The sequence below is a fragment of the Amphiura filiformis genome, chromosome 20 (assembly GCF_039555335.1).
Source record: "Amphiura filiformis chromosome 20, Afil_fr2py, whole genome shotgun sequence".
NCBI lineage: Eukaryota > Metazoa > Echinodermata > Ophiuroidea > Amphilepidida > Amphiuridae > Amphiura > Amphiura filiformis.
In genome coordinates, this window is record NC_092647.1 from 6,269,095 (window position 1) to 6,285,118 (window position 16,024).

Below are 16,024 nucleotides of genomic sequence, written 5' to 3' on the forward strand. Positions count from 1 at the left end.
TGTTTGGGAACAAACATGACATCTACAACAATGATCTACCCTTCCCCTCTCCCCATCAATCAATGTTGGAACACATTGAGAAGCCGCTGAAGACATTGGCATTTCTCAACATTGAACGGGGGAGAGGGGGTGACAGTTTTCCGTTATTTACACGCAAGCGTTCCAAGACATTTTTCGTTGGTTGTAGCATACCTAAACATTATTGTTCACCTGTACACTCAATCAATTTAATGTTTGTTTTGAAACACAAAAAAGGTGCAAACATTCCATGTAGGATGTGATGATTTTTTCATGGGTATGTGAACAAGTGTCGTGTCGTCATATCTTCATTCAGACAACTGTGGAAAGAAGTATCAATCAATTTGAAATTCATAATGTAATGTAATAATACAGAAACAAAATACTGAAACTGTTTTCTATCAACTTTGATCACCAAAGTCAAAACCAGAGATATGCCAGTCTAGAACTCCATAAAACTATTAAAATTTGAGATATTTTCATTAAAAAATGATCTTTTGTGAATATCTGTGTGCTTATAAAGGCTTTCTTTTGCAAATAAATTGGATTTTTGCATATTGATGCAGAGCCCCATGTATAAGCTTTAAGTTGTCATATTTTTGGGCGTTTTTCAAAATTATTACAAATTATAAAAGGCGTGGCCTTCAAAGTGGTAGGGCTGTTGTCGACAAGGCTGTTGTCGAAAAGGCTGTTGTTGACAAAGCAATTTTCCTGATGTTGACAAGCATGGAACAAATGTAAACAAAAAACTAGTCACTAAAATATTTAAAAATATATAAAATATACCAGTACTTAATAACATCACCATTATTTCCTTGAAATAACTGCATCAGTCTTCAAACTCATTTGAATGTGGTGCAAATTATCTTTCCATTACAATTTGGTATAAATAATCGACACACATGTACCGTATTGGTCCGAGTATAGTCCCACCCATTTTTTAGGTGAACATTTTTCACAATTGGGGGGTGGGATTATACTTGGAAAAAAAAAAAATAATTCATGGTTGACCTAAAAAAAAAAAAAAGTTTCAAGATATTTTGTATTTTAAATATGAACATTGATAATTTGTATTAATGTCATACTCTATTAATGATTTCAAAATGCATTGAATTTGAATGCATTTTGATTTTTTTTTTTACAATTTCTGGAATTTTTCGAAAAATGGGGGGTGGGATTATACTCGAACGTGGGACTATACTTGGACGAATACGGTATTACTTTGTCAACAACTTGTCGACGTCGGATCTTAAAATTTGATGATTGTCAACAATGTAAATTCTACTCGACAACAACCGTACTGGGTGGTGTCAATTGAAAGAGAAGACTATTACAAATACAATAAAATAACTGGGGGTGCATACATGTACTACTCCTAAAAGAAACTCTGATGGTTTACTCCTAATAGTTATTTGGGTATTTTTCAAATTTAATGTTGTGGGTACCTGGTGGTGCCGCTACCTATATTTGGGTATTGTTCAAAACTGCTGTATAAGCAGGCGGTCACAAAAGCAGGTGAGACATGTGGTTGAGAATCGCCTTGTTTGATAAACATCAATGTCAACTCATCTATAAATATAGCAGTGTGTGTGGGCCCCGTCAATGTGATCTTATGCAAATTTAGATATGAAGCCCCACCCAGCTACATGTATAGTATCACACAATCAGGACGGTAACCTAGCTGATAGACAGCTGTGGCTTGATGGACGGCGCAAAAATTGGCAACATGCACAGTTTCTATGAAAATTTACCACAGAGTGTCATTTGGCTGATTCAATACATGTGAAACACAATTTTGACGCCATGATGAAATAAATATCTCTCACCTATAAAAAAGTGACGGTATGTGATATCTGTTCATATATTTGCTTAATTTTGTGATTACAGGTTTACATGTAAGGAATTTGCAACTAAAAATCAGATTTTTCAGCAGGAACAGGAAAAAGAAAGGTAATTAATGCATGTGCCATTGTAATAGGGTGTGGCAAATAATCTTCTGGAACTCTCAGAGAATTTTACTAGGTGTATATGCTAATAAATTGTCCTGAAACATCATTAAGATCCAATCATGTTTCACTCAGGCAGTGAATTTGTACTTAGATTGTACTTCATTGACCATTCTGACTATATAACCCTATAGGGTGAAACTAAACTCAACCAATAAAGTATCGAAACGATTATAGATGGTTAGATATATCGGGAACTGAAATATAAAGCAAAAACTTATTTAATGTATATAAAGCGCAGTTTTCTCCTGTGCATTTTGATACCTCTTTTGTTGCTCTACGATATCATTTGGTCGAGTTGTGGGCGCTTGAGTGGCTTCAAGTCAGATTTTGAAAGTTGCACTTAGCTTCTATTCAAGCCAAATGCTTTCTTCGTGTACACACACACGCACAAAATCAAGACAAAGGACACCGATGTGCTCTGTTCACTTAAACATGAACTTTACTTTATTTTACTCCATCGACTTCCAACTTCAATACTTGCTACCCTTTACTTATCTCTGACTTATCTCATGAACTCTTTCTGCTGATATCTCAATACTTGGTGTGCCCACCATCAATGTCTATCACTGCCTGGATTCGTCGTCGAACGCATTTGGCTTGAATAGGAGCTAAGTGCAACTTTCAAAATCCGACTTGAAGCCACTCAAACGCCCATAACTCGACCAAATGCTATCGTAGAGCAACAAAAGAGGTATCAAAATGCGCAGGAGAAAACTGCGCTTTATATACATTAAATAAGTTCTTGCTATATATTTCAGTTCCCGATATATCTGACCATCTACAATCGTTTCGATACTTTATTGGTTGAGTTTAGTCAGTGATGTGCACAGCACATTGAAAGTGGGGGGCCAGGTTGTTCAGTTCCCCTGAATGGAGTCTGATTAGGAGTGTAAGGTGCGGGCGTATGACTGATTTCCCCCTAATGACCAACAAAAGTGTGGGGGGGCTGTGCAGGTGTGCCCCCCTTTGCACACGCCACTGAAACTAGTCGGAGTAACCTGAATGCCTGAACATTGTTCAAGGGGGTACTATAACCAGTCATAAATTCTCTTTGTATATGAAGAGCTTATTTCCAAACCGTGTTAAGTCCACCCACCTTCAAAATTGAGATTTTGATGAAAATGGGTAGTGAGTAACTAGGGCTATCCAGCAATGTGTTTGTTTTTTTCCCAAAATTAGTCAAGTTCCGAAATATTGACACACAAAGTATCTAATTTTTTCCAAAAGCGTGTTAAGTCCAATCCAGTTTTGTAGCAAACTGTGTTAAGTCCACGAACACTGCCCTTGTGGGCAGCTCGTAGGCAAGTAGCACGGCATAGGGCTTCCAATAGTTAATCGCCAAAGTTCTTGTTTGAGACTAGTATACATGAATATGGTCTGCATTATTGTTGTTGTTGTTTTTATTTTATATTAGTAGGCTTAGTTTGTATGAGATTTCTGAAATATTTGATAGATACCTCCAGAAAGACATGGATAGGGTGGGAAGGGGGAGAGGGAGAGGCTGTGATGGTAGAAGTAATGTTAGAGGATGGTGGTAGAGTTAGTTTTTGATATTATTATTTTGTATGATTATCAAAATGTGCTACTAAATTCAAGGTATAATTTTAAAGTTAAAGGTATAAAAAAAACTTAGGACTTAAAAACTTACGACTGTCAATATGGGATTAGGGTCACGGTGGCAGCATGGGGGGGAGGGGGAGGGGGAAATATTTGTGATAATGTGATCAAACTAGTGGATATTTCAGGTCATCACTTATTGTCAGTGAAATGATGTTTATTCAATTCTGAGAAATGCAATTCAACTCAGTTTTGAATTTTGAATTATTTTAAACGTTGAATTTTTGTAAAAAATGGGCAGTAGGAGGGGGTTCGAGATGCAAGGTGTTTTGTGGCAAAATTGTGTTTTATAGTAGAGAGAATCACATTTTGTATGTTTTAATAAATTTGTTATCTTTTAAGACTAGTTTGAGAAAAATATGGTTAGTTCTGTGTTACAGATACTATGTTTTGTGTCAAAATGTGTTAAGTCCATGCCAGAAATTGCGTTTTGTGTCAAAACGTGTTAAGTCCATGCTATTTTTAAAACAAATTAATTCAAAAAAAAAAATCAAAAGTCTCTAGATTTTAACTTAACATGTTTTTATGGTCCTATATATGTCACCTTCACTTCACTGTAATTTTATAGAAATCGAACTTTTTTTCATTGCCATAAAGAAAATTCCTGATTTTCTTCAAAGTGAATCTTGTGGACTTAACACGGTTTGGAAATAAGCTCTTCATATGTGGATGTATGTATATGGGGCGTGTGGGGGTGTGTGTGTGTGTGGATGTATGTATCTATGAAGGGCTGGATTTGTCAATTTTATCATGGGTGAGCAATTTTGGGCTGCCAATGATGGATTTTATATTATATTACTTTAGTTTTTGGTGTATTTTTTAATAACAACATTGATTTTATGATGTTTATGAATGAGGTTAATATGTGCTGTTGTTGATGTACAATTGACAAAAATCAATGCACTTGCCCTTTCATTTTCCCCATCACAATCCACTCCTCTTTCAGGCTGTGCATTGATCCAGTGAAGAAATGAAAGGGTACATGCAGTGATTTATACTATTTGCGCTTCAACAAAATCATATACAGTCATTAACCTCAAATCTCATCTATTGCTATTACTAAGTTCAACTCCTGGTTGGCAAGACGCGTAGTCGTAGCATTGTGTATTGATATTGAATGGTATACACACAGTTTGGTGCAGTACCTACCCAAAGTGTGTTTTGTGCCATCATAAGTTGGAACGTTATTGACATGCACTGTAACATATCATTGAACAAAGTGTAGTGCACAAATTTTAATTATTATAATAATCTGCTTACCTTCCTATAGATTCAAAATGGCTTCCACCCCAGAGCCTTGTGCTGATGGCCGATATCGGGACAGACCTGCAAGAGACCTCAAAGAATGGAGAGAATGGCAGACAATATTCTCTACAAGCTATGATTTCTCCAAGCCTGTCAGACCTCAAAAGAGCCCCAAAAGAAGGAAAAAATCAGCTTGGATGTTTACTCAACATCAACAATATCGATGGACTTGTCAAAGACAAGAATGGTCATCCCCTCAAGATGCTGCTGTTGCTGGAACAATTAAAGGGAGGCTTATGACTAAACAGGAAAATGGAAGACAAAGTGATCAAGACAGGTTGGTATCAGGCCCATACACAGGGGGGTTCTGCAGTTTTAATTTAATAGAATATTCATTATTCATAAAAAGTCATATTGTAACATTTGCTGAGGAGGACGCTCTCAGCATTTTTCAAATTTTTGGTTTTTACACGATTGTAATGTAATGTATAGTAATAATCTAATAGCCTGCAAAAATCAAGCCTTTAGCTGCTGTAGTTGTGATAAAATCAGATTTTGAATAAAGTGATCATCGTTTAAGTATATCATTTAACTATTATACGATCAAAATAATAGTCAAATGCATATGCGATGTTCATATCAATGTATGTACGTGGCATATATGCGAAGGTCATGACACATCAAAAGGACAAACCTCAGTCGTAATTGACAAAGTGATAAACATTAGCAACATATGCGCTGGGGTCAAAATTCAAGCGGACAGATCAGACAGTGAAACTTACATTTTGTGGAAAAAAATTAATTTTTATGGAAATTTTACAATGTGGCTTTTAGGGGGAATATGCCCTTGCAAGGGCTTAAATTAGAAATGATATATTTATAGAAAGGGGAAAATTACCTTTCTTTCTTTCTTTTTTACATCAATCGGAGCTTCCGTTCAATAGTTATGGTCAAAAATGTAACTTCATGAATTAGAATCTCTTATGTATTTTATTGTTTTGCAACCTGTGATATTTCTTATGTATCACAACTGGCAATTGGTTTTGCCAATTCAGCGGTTAAAACCGCATTTTTTCCACCTGCGGCAAAAACCTGTGAACCCTGCAGTGTGGGCTCAAATGATCGAGAACTAGATATTTTGATTAATAAAGGGTTAATTAAGTTTGGTCTTAACCCTGAAATTGTGGAAATCTTTGGGCCTCATAACTGCCAAATTGTTGGTCTAAACAAACGATATTCATGAAATCTTAGATCTTGATTTCCGTTGTAAAAATTTGTATTTGCTTTTACCAACATATCTAAACAACCAAAATTCACATTTTCATCAAATAACTTTCATGAGTAATTTCAATATCCTGGCATGTAAGATAATAGAGATGCAATGATCAATGATGGAGGTAGAACTTTTTGAATGATCCTCGCACTACCCCCCCCCCCCCACTTCCTTGGTGTTCTTGATGCTGTATATTCTAGCCGTGAAGAAATAATGACTTCAATTCTACATATTTGTATCATTATAAATTTCCAGATTTGAAAACAGTGACTTCCAAGTTTACATCAAGACACCCATATCAACCACAGAGAACCTTAAAGTGAACCAGAGTACAACAGTGATAGAGATCAAGACCGTGATTGGAGATAAGCTTGGAATTGCTACGGATAAACTAGAACTATATACTGGGCATATGAAGGTACAGGCCTTTTCTTTCTCATGCTGTGTCACATTTTTGCAGTTTTTACATTTTTCTTATAGTCATAAAAGTGGAGCCTCCGCTATTCACTTCATGAAAAACTTAGACGAGGGGTGATTAATAACTTTGTGGCTAAAGAAGGAGTCAGTTTTAAAAAATCAAACACATTTAATTTTCAACATAGAAGCCCTTCCCACATGAACACACTTAGTCCAGCAGTGGTCATCATCTGAGAGAAAATGGCAACCACCAAACTCCTTCTTCAACTTTGGGAAAAGGTAGGATTCGAAGGGTGCCAAATCAGGAATAGAGAGGGTGCTTGACCAATTAGAATCTGCATTGCTGGATGACGGCCATGGCCACTGTGAACTTGTGGAATGAAGCATTCCTGGTAGAAGAGTACCCCATTATCAGCTTTCCATTGCAAATTACTATAATACTTTCATTGTCATGTGAATAAAAAAGTTTCAATTTGCCCTTAATTCTTTGTCTTAAAAATTCAATGTTTAATATGTCTTCATTTTGTGTACAATATTTATTACATAAATTCACCCTTTTGGGAGAAAATGGTCCATTAAAAGTTACCAACTATTTTAAACTGTTGCGATTTGGTAGTTCACAGCATCTTGCGAATGGTAGTGAGCTTTGGCAAAAATTGCATTGATCATTTTATAGCTAGTGTGTAGAAGAATTAAAATATCACAGATATACTTTTGTAAGTCCTGTGGTTCTTGAGTTATGTTGTAAAGAGGGCTGAAACAATAACACTTTTGTAAAATGTACACAACTCATTCACAACAATAAATCAAGTTTTCAAAGTATATGATTTGTAGAATGAAGTTTTGCAACACATCAAAGTGTTATTTATCAATAATATATTTATTTAGATAATGAAAATTGTTTTTTGGTTGCTTCGACCAACAATACCTAAGTCTACCCTTAAACTTTGGTAAACAATTTGAAGGAATATTTTATACTTTCTGAAATTGTCACTTTTTAATGTGGCAACAAGCTAACAAACTGGCAACACTGGTATAAGAGGTCTATTCCTTGATAAAATCATTTAGCCAGAAAAAAGTACACCCTTGATGAACCGTTACATTGCCCAAGACACCATTTTCATAGGAATACCAACAGGTACCATGTTGTTCGCAAGCTGCACGTGTTATTCAGTGGATTCATGATCTAAAATTTTCCTGGTGTGTTAACTGCCATTAAAGCTAGACATCAGTTTATTTTGAACTTGAACGGGTATCCAATTAATGAGAAATTCGTGAAAAAAGAGAGGTTCGGCAAAGTGACTTTAAATGAGCACAATATGTACCGAGAACCGCCAATGCAGAGAACCGCGAAAGCGGAGAACTTCTGCTAACTTGAACTTACAAGTTAGAGACCAAGTACAAAATAAATATAATAATACCTGAACCAATAAGCACTATATTCAACAACAATATCAAGACAACAAAATGATATATATATTTATAATAATTTTAATGTTTACAAAGCCACATATACATATTATATTATTGCTATAGTCAAAGTTCACGATAATTAATTTAAGCTCATTCACATGCAGATTGATGATTTAAAATAGTATAAAAGTTAAGTCCATATTAAGTAGATATATTCCAATTGATGAACCAATTATAATTGTATTTTATTTCTGCATTTTGATTTCAAGATGATGATGATGATACTTTACCACGAAAAGAATGTAATTTAAATTTAACAACCTTAAAAGGCGAAGTAGTCCTGTAAATTTATCCAACATTTCAACATGTTTCAGACGGCATACAGTATAATGATGCGTAGTTGTAGGTCTATGAAGTTGTATACAGGTTAACTCCCATTCCTTCTGGCGATATTATATAAGTGCCAATTTGCAGTTTACAGCAGTTTACAGTTATTCACAGTCATTTGCAGTCAGCCCAGAATGCTGCAATAAATAAAATTGACAACAAAACTTGCAAATAATAAGTGAGAAACAATCTTGTTTTGAACTAAATACTTTTTGGGTTTTACATCTGATAATGATGGAATTTGTTTGTTTCATATAATTCACATTATAAAATATAAATACATCAAAATTACATTTACATATTTCCAAGCGTTAATTACAATGATATGGAAAACCTACTGTTTTACCATGCCGGAACTATTTCACATAAAAGAAAATATGAAAATAATTTATGTGAAAATTATATTTGATAATAAACGTTAAAATGTTTGACAACCACAAAAATTCTCACAATCCCAAATTTTCACAATAAACTAAAGATTTGGATAACAATAAATTTACAAGACACAGTATCTCAGGAATTGTCTTTTTCCCGACAATTTGAGGAGATCAAGGTCCCCGCCTGATATCACATACATTAGAAAAAATGAAATATGGCCTAACCCAAACATGGGTATTATTTACATGTCATTCATTTGGCAAATACTGGCTTTGTCAAATGAATAATTTCACATTTCTGAGCATTTCCAAAAATCATTATTGCACAAAGAAAAATTATGGAACTTACGTTTTTCAATCAAGTCTTTCGTCTTAGGTTTCAACAGATGATATTGGACTTCTTCCATCGGCCCATGTTTTACACACAATCACACATCACATAAAATTGTGTCACAAAAATCATCTCAGATGGTATGATAATGTCGATTAAAAACACACTTCTTGACACCACTTTTCTTTTAAACGTTGATGGGCCTATTATATTTCATAGGCTTCCCCCCATCTTTTAAATTATCGGCTTTATGCTTACAACCCATAAGCTTCTCATAAAGCAATGTAAAAGCAGCGCTGGTGTTTTTCACATTGATATCGTAAAGATGTGAAGTCACAAGTGAACTTGAACAATTGAATTAAACTGCGCAATAAATGTAGCGGGAATTATGAATAGAAATGAGAATCATGTGACACACTCGTGAAATTGAGGGCGCAGGTCCAAATTAATGATTATTCACGGTATGAAGCCAAATTCAAGACATATTTAAAGTTCAACATAACAACCGCTCTAGTTAAAAACATGACTGTCCAGTTTTTTTCCCCACGAAATGCAATTTTGACAATAAAAACACCCCCAAAACCCTAATTCAAAATGGTAGACTATAAAAGTTGACACAATCCCTGTGGTATTACATGAGGCTCGACCGTATTAACCAATCAGAACATTGCATAGAGAGAAATGCCAACCCTCCCAATTTGGCTGGTAAGGCTCCCAAAAAATAGACTGACCCAACTCCCGACCAGTATAGCTATATTCAAAATCCACCTGAATTTCTGTATATTAAAATGTGTATGTTTTTCCAATAGATATCTTGAAATATTTCCACTCAAACTTTCAGTCTTTTATACCTCAATACATGTGATGTCTTACACATATTTACAACCTTTTGTACATGTATTTCAGATGTGTAACTTGCTGACTTTGGGTGACCATGGAGTAAAGAACCAATCCAATCTTGAAATGAAGATTCTACCAGGTCTTTTGGGAGGTAGCGATAGACCACAAGATTCATCTGCTGATGGGAAAAGAAAGAGTAACAATACAAACGCTGCTGGTAGTACTCAGGAAGAAAATGCATCAGGATCAGAAGCCATGTCACAATTGGCAAGTATGCAGCATGTAGATGAAGAAGTTGACTGGTCAGATTCTAATGAGACCTTATCACAATCAGAAAATAGTAGTGAATCATTATCAGACTTGCCTGTCAACTATAAAAAAGACACAAGTGACACATCAGACTCTGATAGTGTATGTTTTGATGATACACATAACTCTCAAACTTTACCCCAATCGGCAGTTTCCTCAGATGACAGTAAGAATGGTGACAAAGCAGGTGCTGATGTCACCCCTGAATCCACATCACAATCTGCACCTTCCCCAGATAACAATGACAGAGGTGACAACCCAGATTCTACCGAAGCTGCTGAAGCATCACCACAATCTGCAGACTCTCCAGATAACATTGACAGAAGTGAGTTTGCAGATTTTACTGAGGTTACAAAGGCTTTGAAGAAGATTATGAAAAAGGTTGATTTTGTGCAAAAAACATTTGAGCAATGGCATCATGTAGCCAAAACTATCATAGGACAGTGTGAACACGAGTCAGGTTATTGCTCCAACGAATTCCTTTGGTCACATGCAATAAAAGAAGCCAAAAACAATTATGCTCCTGGCAACAGAGAATTAAATTCGTATTTACTCGAATCATCCATATTCTGCAGTGATCCTTTCGAAATTGCTAAATTATTCATCTTCAAACCACCAGGAGATAGACTGGATAAATGCACATCATTTGATAAATTAGATCCAGGAGCTATTTTGCTGATAATGATGAATTTTGCACCATTTTTGGTAACCAGAGAAAAGAGGGAATCAGTCCAACAGCAAATACTGGATGAACATAGTAAAAGCAGTAAGGCATCGAGAGAAGTGGGAATGAGACTTAATCAGGTGAATATTGATTCTTCATAATGTACTGTACCCGGTACTGTAGTCATTTCATATAGTGACTCGACAACTTGAAAACCCTGACATCAACTGTACAACTATGACCATGCCATTGAATATAGTGTTGTTAATGTATAGGTTTGTCAAGTAATTCAATTGTATAAATTTAAACATCTTAAAAGGGCATTTCGTGATCCACAGCCTCATCCCCCACTTTTCTCAAAAAAGTTGAGATTTTTATATCACTGGAAACCTCTGGCTACATAATGTTTATGTACAAAATATTTCTTGCAGATTAATTCGCTTAGCAAAGATATCATGAATTTTGAATTTCGTTCTGGTGCACCAGAACGAAATTACAACGTATTGTCTATGGAGCAGTGTAATACACATAATCATGCATAACACGCAAACGCAATATCGGAATCAACTGAAATTTTGGGAATATGCTTTTTTCGTGGATATTTACTGAAAAATGTCATAAAAAGAGGATGCTAGGATCACGAAATACTCCTTTAATATTAAAAATCTGTGATTTTTGTTAGTTTATTATTTATATTAAAATACATTACAATCGTGCAATCAGAATTTTGAAAAACACTTGAAGCATCTTCCTCAGCACTGAAATGCTACATATTGCCATATTTTAAAGCCATATTGTAACATTTACTGATGAAGAGAACACCCTCAATGTACTTTAGTAAACTAAGGTACCCTGCAAAAAATCAAGACTTTAGGTGATGTTTGAGTGAGTTTTCATTTTGCTTGTGTGAATTAGTTTAAAAGTTTCAAATAATTAGGTGATGTAGTTTGTCAAAATCTGAGTTTTTGAATAAACAGTCTTATTAAAATGGCTTGTTATTATGATGGAATATTTGTCGAACACATATGTGATGTTCATAACACAGTATATACATACGGTGTGCGCCATGCGGGACGGTTGTGCACACACATCAAAGGATCGTATAGTAGCACGACCAACAGAGTGATACACATTGGTAACATTGGCACTGGTAGTAAATTCCGATTTTCTTTGCTTTCCCTTAGTTGTTTGGCTCAAAATTAAAAGGGATATATCTGACAGTAAAAGCTAACATTTTATGGAAAAGAAATAGTAATCTATTTTTATAGCAATGTTACAATATGGCTTTAAGCTTACAAACAAATTTTAGATGTGTTTGTAACAATGGATTTATTCATAAATTGTTTTAAAACTATTTTGAACTCTATGTGGAAATAACATGGTGCCCTTTGCCCCTATGGTACATGGTGCTGTGTTTTTGGGGTGTAATTTTGCTACAATAGTGGATCCCCTTGTATTGTGGGAAGCATGGGGGGTATAGAAAAAATGTAACCAATTCTAGTTTTATTATTTGAGGTGTAAGGGATGCCAAAAAAAACCCTGTTCTACAAGCCCAACCCACCCAGATTTTTCTTTTTTGAGATTGATTTTTTTAATGCTGTATGCATGTGAAATCAGCCATGTTTTGGCCAAAAGTGACCGTGTTTTGACAGAAATTATTGTATGCGTGTAAAATCAGCTATGTTGAACAAAATGTAGATTAATTTTGACTGCAAAAAAATATGTCCAAATTGAGTGGAAAATGTGATCTGTGAAAACCCTTTACATAGCATCAGCAGTCAAGTTAGCTCAATTGATAAGGCGTTCGACTATGGTGCGAGAGGTTGCGGGTTCGAACCATGGCAGTGTCTATTAGGCTCTTATGGAAAAATTGAGTTAGCTTGAAATATCCCTGGACAAGGAACTTACTGCTAATTGTCTCGTTGTAACACATACGAAACTCAGGGAGCTGATCCTGGTTGCAAAGGTTATTTGTGGAATGTTTATGGTGTGCGCTCTTGAAGCAGCAAAGTCTCTGAATTGTTGTTAAATGATTTATAGAATGATGTAGGGCCGTAGTGATCACCGACAACCTTTTAAGTGTGCTGAGGCTTGTAGATCAGTGTCTAAGCGTTGTGCCTGTGTGTAGTGCCTGTGTGTAGTGCACTATAAATTACTGCGCTTAAAAAAAAATTATAAAAAAATTTGTAGACAAAAACATGGAAATTTAGAACTCTTTTTCTTTTGTGCCTGAAAATATCAAAAGTTATGAGCACATTGAAGTGAAATTCCTGAAGCTACAATCATAGAATTTAGTCTTGGGACAGTTTAGGACCATGAACTAAAATCGACCCCCCCCTTCCCCCGTAACAATGTTGATCGGGGTCTTATCATCAGGCTCCGTGTTGGACTCTGCAACATTGATTGGTGGGGGGGGGGGGTATATAGCTTACAGGAGGGTTGAAGCTGCACATAGAACATTGTTTGAAAAACGTCCATCAAAATTTACGTGACTGGGGATGGAAACAGGGAGTAAAATTGACCACATACATGTATCCCAACACAATAATTCTAAGATTGTAGCTGCCCACAATTCCCAGGGGCATGTGAAATTTTGGTAGTGTGGTAACCAGTGTCTTAGCTAGGCACCTGTCTAGCCATCATTTTAGACAGGTGCTGCATTATAATTGTATTTTAAACAAAACCTGGACCTTTTTAGTAGACCAGCTTTGCAAAGCAAGGCCATAGCAAGACATATTTGAACTCTTTGAACCCCCAATGGGATGTAGAGGTCTGGTAAATGTTTTAAAGGTCAAATTAGAACAGGCTTTTTTTATTCAAATTACAGCAAACCCCAATTTCTAGCTAAGACCCTGGTGGTAACCACAAATCAGCAGTTTTTTGTTTGGAATATAAAATTTCAGGATGGTAAGGAAAAAAATATGATCTATTGTATGATCAACAATGAGGTAAATTGTGGGGATGATGCCGTTGCTTGGGTCACAGGCCTTTAAAGGCACTATGCAATGTTCCTTCCGAAAGTATGAAAAAATGATTTCTTTCAAATAGCTCAAAAGTAAAGGGCAAATAGATATTTATAAGCCAATAATGTCAATGAACATGTGTTGTGCATTGTTCTGTAAATAAAAATAAAACTGGTAAATGCGCTGATATATTCCATTTGACTTGCAAAAAAATCATATTAAGTCATTAACTTCTATTAAAAAACAGGGAGCAACAACAACTAAATACATAAGAAAATTGGCATTATAAAAGGTTGCATTAACTTCATAATTTTTTAGGGAGATGAGAATTTTTGAAATAGTACACTTTGTCACGGAGTAAATTGATGATAGCTCGAGCAGCATAGTTAGAAAGAAAATATTTGGGTAACCTATGAGAATATAATTGAGGTGGTCAAAATTAGGTTTTTGTGTAAAAATTTATATGATTTATATTATAAATAAATAAGCAGATTTTGTCTTGATAATAACTCATGGTAAATTGTATATCATTTCTTGTTTCGAAAAATCTTGAATTTGTTCTGTTCTTAACACAATTTTACTATATTTAAATCCACAGCTCGGTCATCAACCCAAAGATAAAGATGTTGAAAGGAAGCTACATGTAGAGCAAATGGGAAACATAATTAATAAGGTAAAAAATCAAGAGTTTGAAAATAATTTACTGTAGGTGGGACAAAAATAGTATCTTCCCTTAACGGATTAGGCCATTTTAAATCGACTTGCGAAAAGTTTTTTGATACATTCATTGATTTCTCAAAAAGTAAAAATCGCAGTTTAACAAATAACGGTTCAAATGAAAGCCATTATTGGGGGTTAATTGTTGTATCACTATGATAGGCCTGACACCAATATAAACACTTGTTTCGGTGACCCAAGTTCATGGTCATTTCTGCTCACGCACTTTTTTACAGATGGCCTGGAATTTCATATTTCGGTTTGAGCGATTGCCTGAAAAAGGTGGTATGTTTTTGAAAAGCGTTTCCGCTTGGAATGTAGATAGTTATTGTTGCTATTACTCTTCGCGATTTTAATTTATGCCCTCTTTAGCCGACAATTTTCAATGCATTTTACACAATAGATACGTCAACGCATAAATACCGCTATTTTTAACAGTATCGTTTTTGTTAACCAACATACCAACAAAAAGAGTTCTCAAGAAACCATAGATACCAAATCGGACTGCATGTGATGAACAGATTTTACACTAGAATCAAAAGAACCAGCGTAGGCCCGCTCAAAATGTACTTTTTTTAAATATCGCGTTGTGATAAAAATGACTGCCTTTTCCTTGATTTTTATAACAAGGAAAAGCTTTACTTACCTCAAACTTCAAACGTAGTGCTGTCTCAGTGTCCGTTACTGGTTGGTATTATTCAGATTAAGCGATTTTCATGATTTAGGCCTACTTAGCCTACATTTGGCCAACTATTTGCCCACACCGTGTACGAATATATTCCAAATATGGCGCTGCATTCAGTATCACACTAACGACAAGATTATACTAAGATGTGTAAGACTTTCTGACACTATATTCACGGTTGTTCTAATGGCTATTCAAACTTATGACAAATTTGGCTGGTTTGCGTTGTTCAATACCATTTCACCCTGATGTGACAGTGACGCACATCCGGGGTCACGCCAGTATAAAGCTGGTTTCATACTACCCTGCCGGTTGCAATGAGCGGCGTATGCGCTTTCGCATTGCAGACAAACGGACACAATCAAGGCTTGTCATTGGTTGAAACGCTCTGCCGCTTGCCGGTGTTCGTGATCGCGCGCCATTATCGTGATGATCGGGGATTCCTTTTTGTGATGAAGGCACCAGCCGAAATGTCCGCTTTTCCAGAATGCAATGAACATAACTCTGTACTCCCCCGGGGAGATGATGTATTTTGCGACACTCATACCCCCCTGGAATAGTGCATGGTGGGAAAGAGGGAAAAAGGTCTATACGAATTTTATTAGGCGCAGCATCACTCGCTGGATGTTCGATGGCGCTGGTGTACATACGCACACGCTTAAAGACACCGCATAGATGCGCGAAATAAACAGCTGTTCACAACGTTGACATCACTGCCACATCGGGGTGAAAAAATGGTAATAGATGACTATGAAACCT

General features: G+C 35.7%; 1 protein-coding gene across 2 annotated transcripts in view; it reads left to right on the forward strand.

Annotated features, from left to right (window-relative positions):
* LOC140141785 (uncharacterized) overlaps window positions 1-16,024 on the forward strand; it is a 251,222-nt gene that overhangs the window by 218,439 nt on the left and 16,759 nt on the right. Inside the window, exons 2-6 of one of the 2 annotated variants that reach the window (XM_072163647.1) lie at window positions 1,906-1,968; window positions 4,915-5,226; window positions 6,418-6,580; window positions 9,994-11,040; window positions 14,462-14,536. The exons of the other annotated variant lie outside the window; for it this stretch is intronic. Of the exons in view, the coding sequence (XP_072019748.1) occupies window positions 4,922-5,226; window positions 6,418-6,580; window positions 9,994-11,040; window positions 14,462-14,536 (1,590 nt within the window). The 5' untranslated portion in view covers window positions 1,906-1,968; window positions 4,915-4,921. The remainder of the gene's footprint in view (window positions 1-1,905; window positions 1,969-4,914; window positions 5,227-6,417; window positions 6,581-9,993; window positions 11,041-14,461; window positions 14,537-16,024) is intronic. 2 annotated transcript variants of the gene reach the window in all.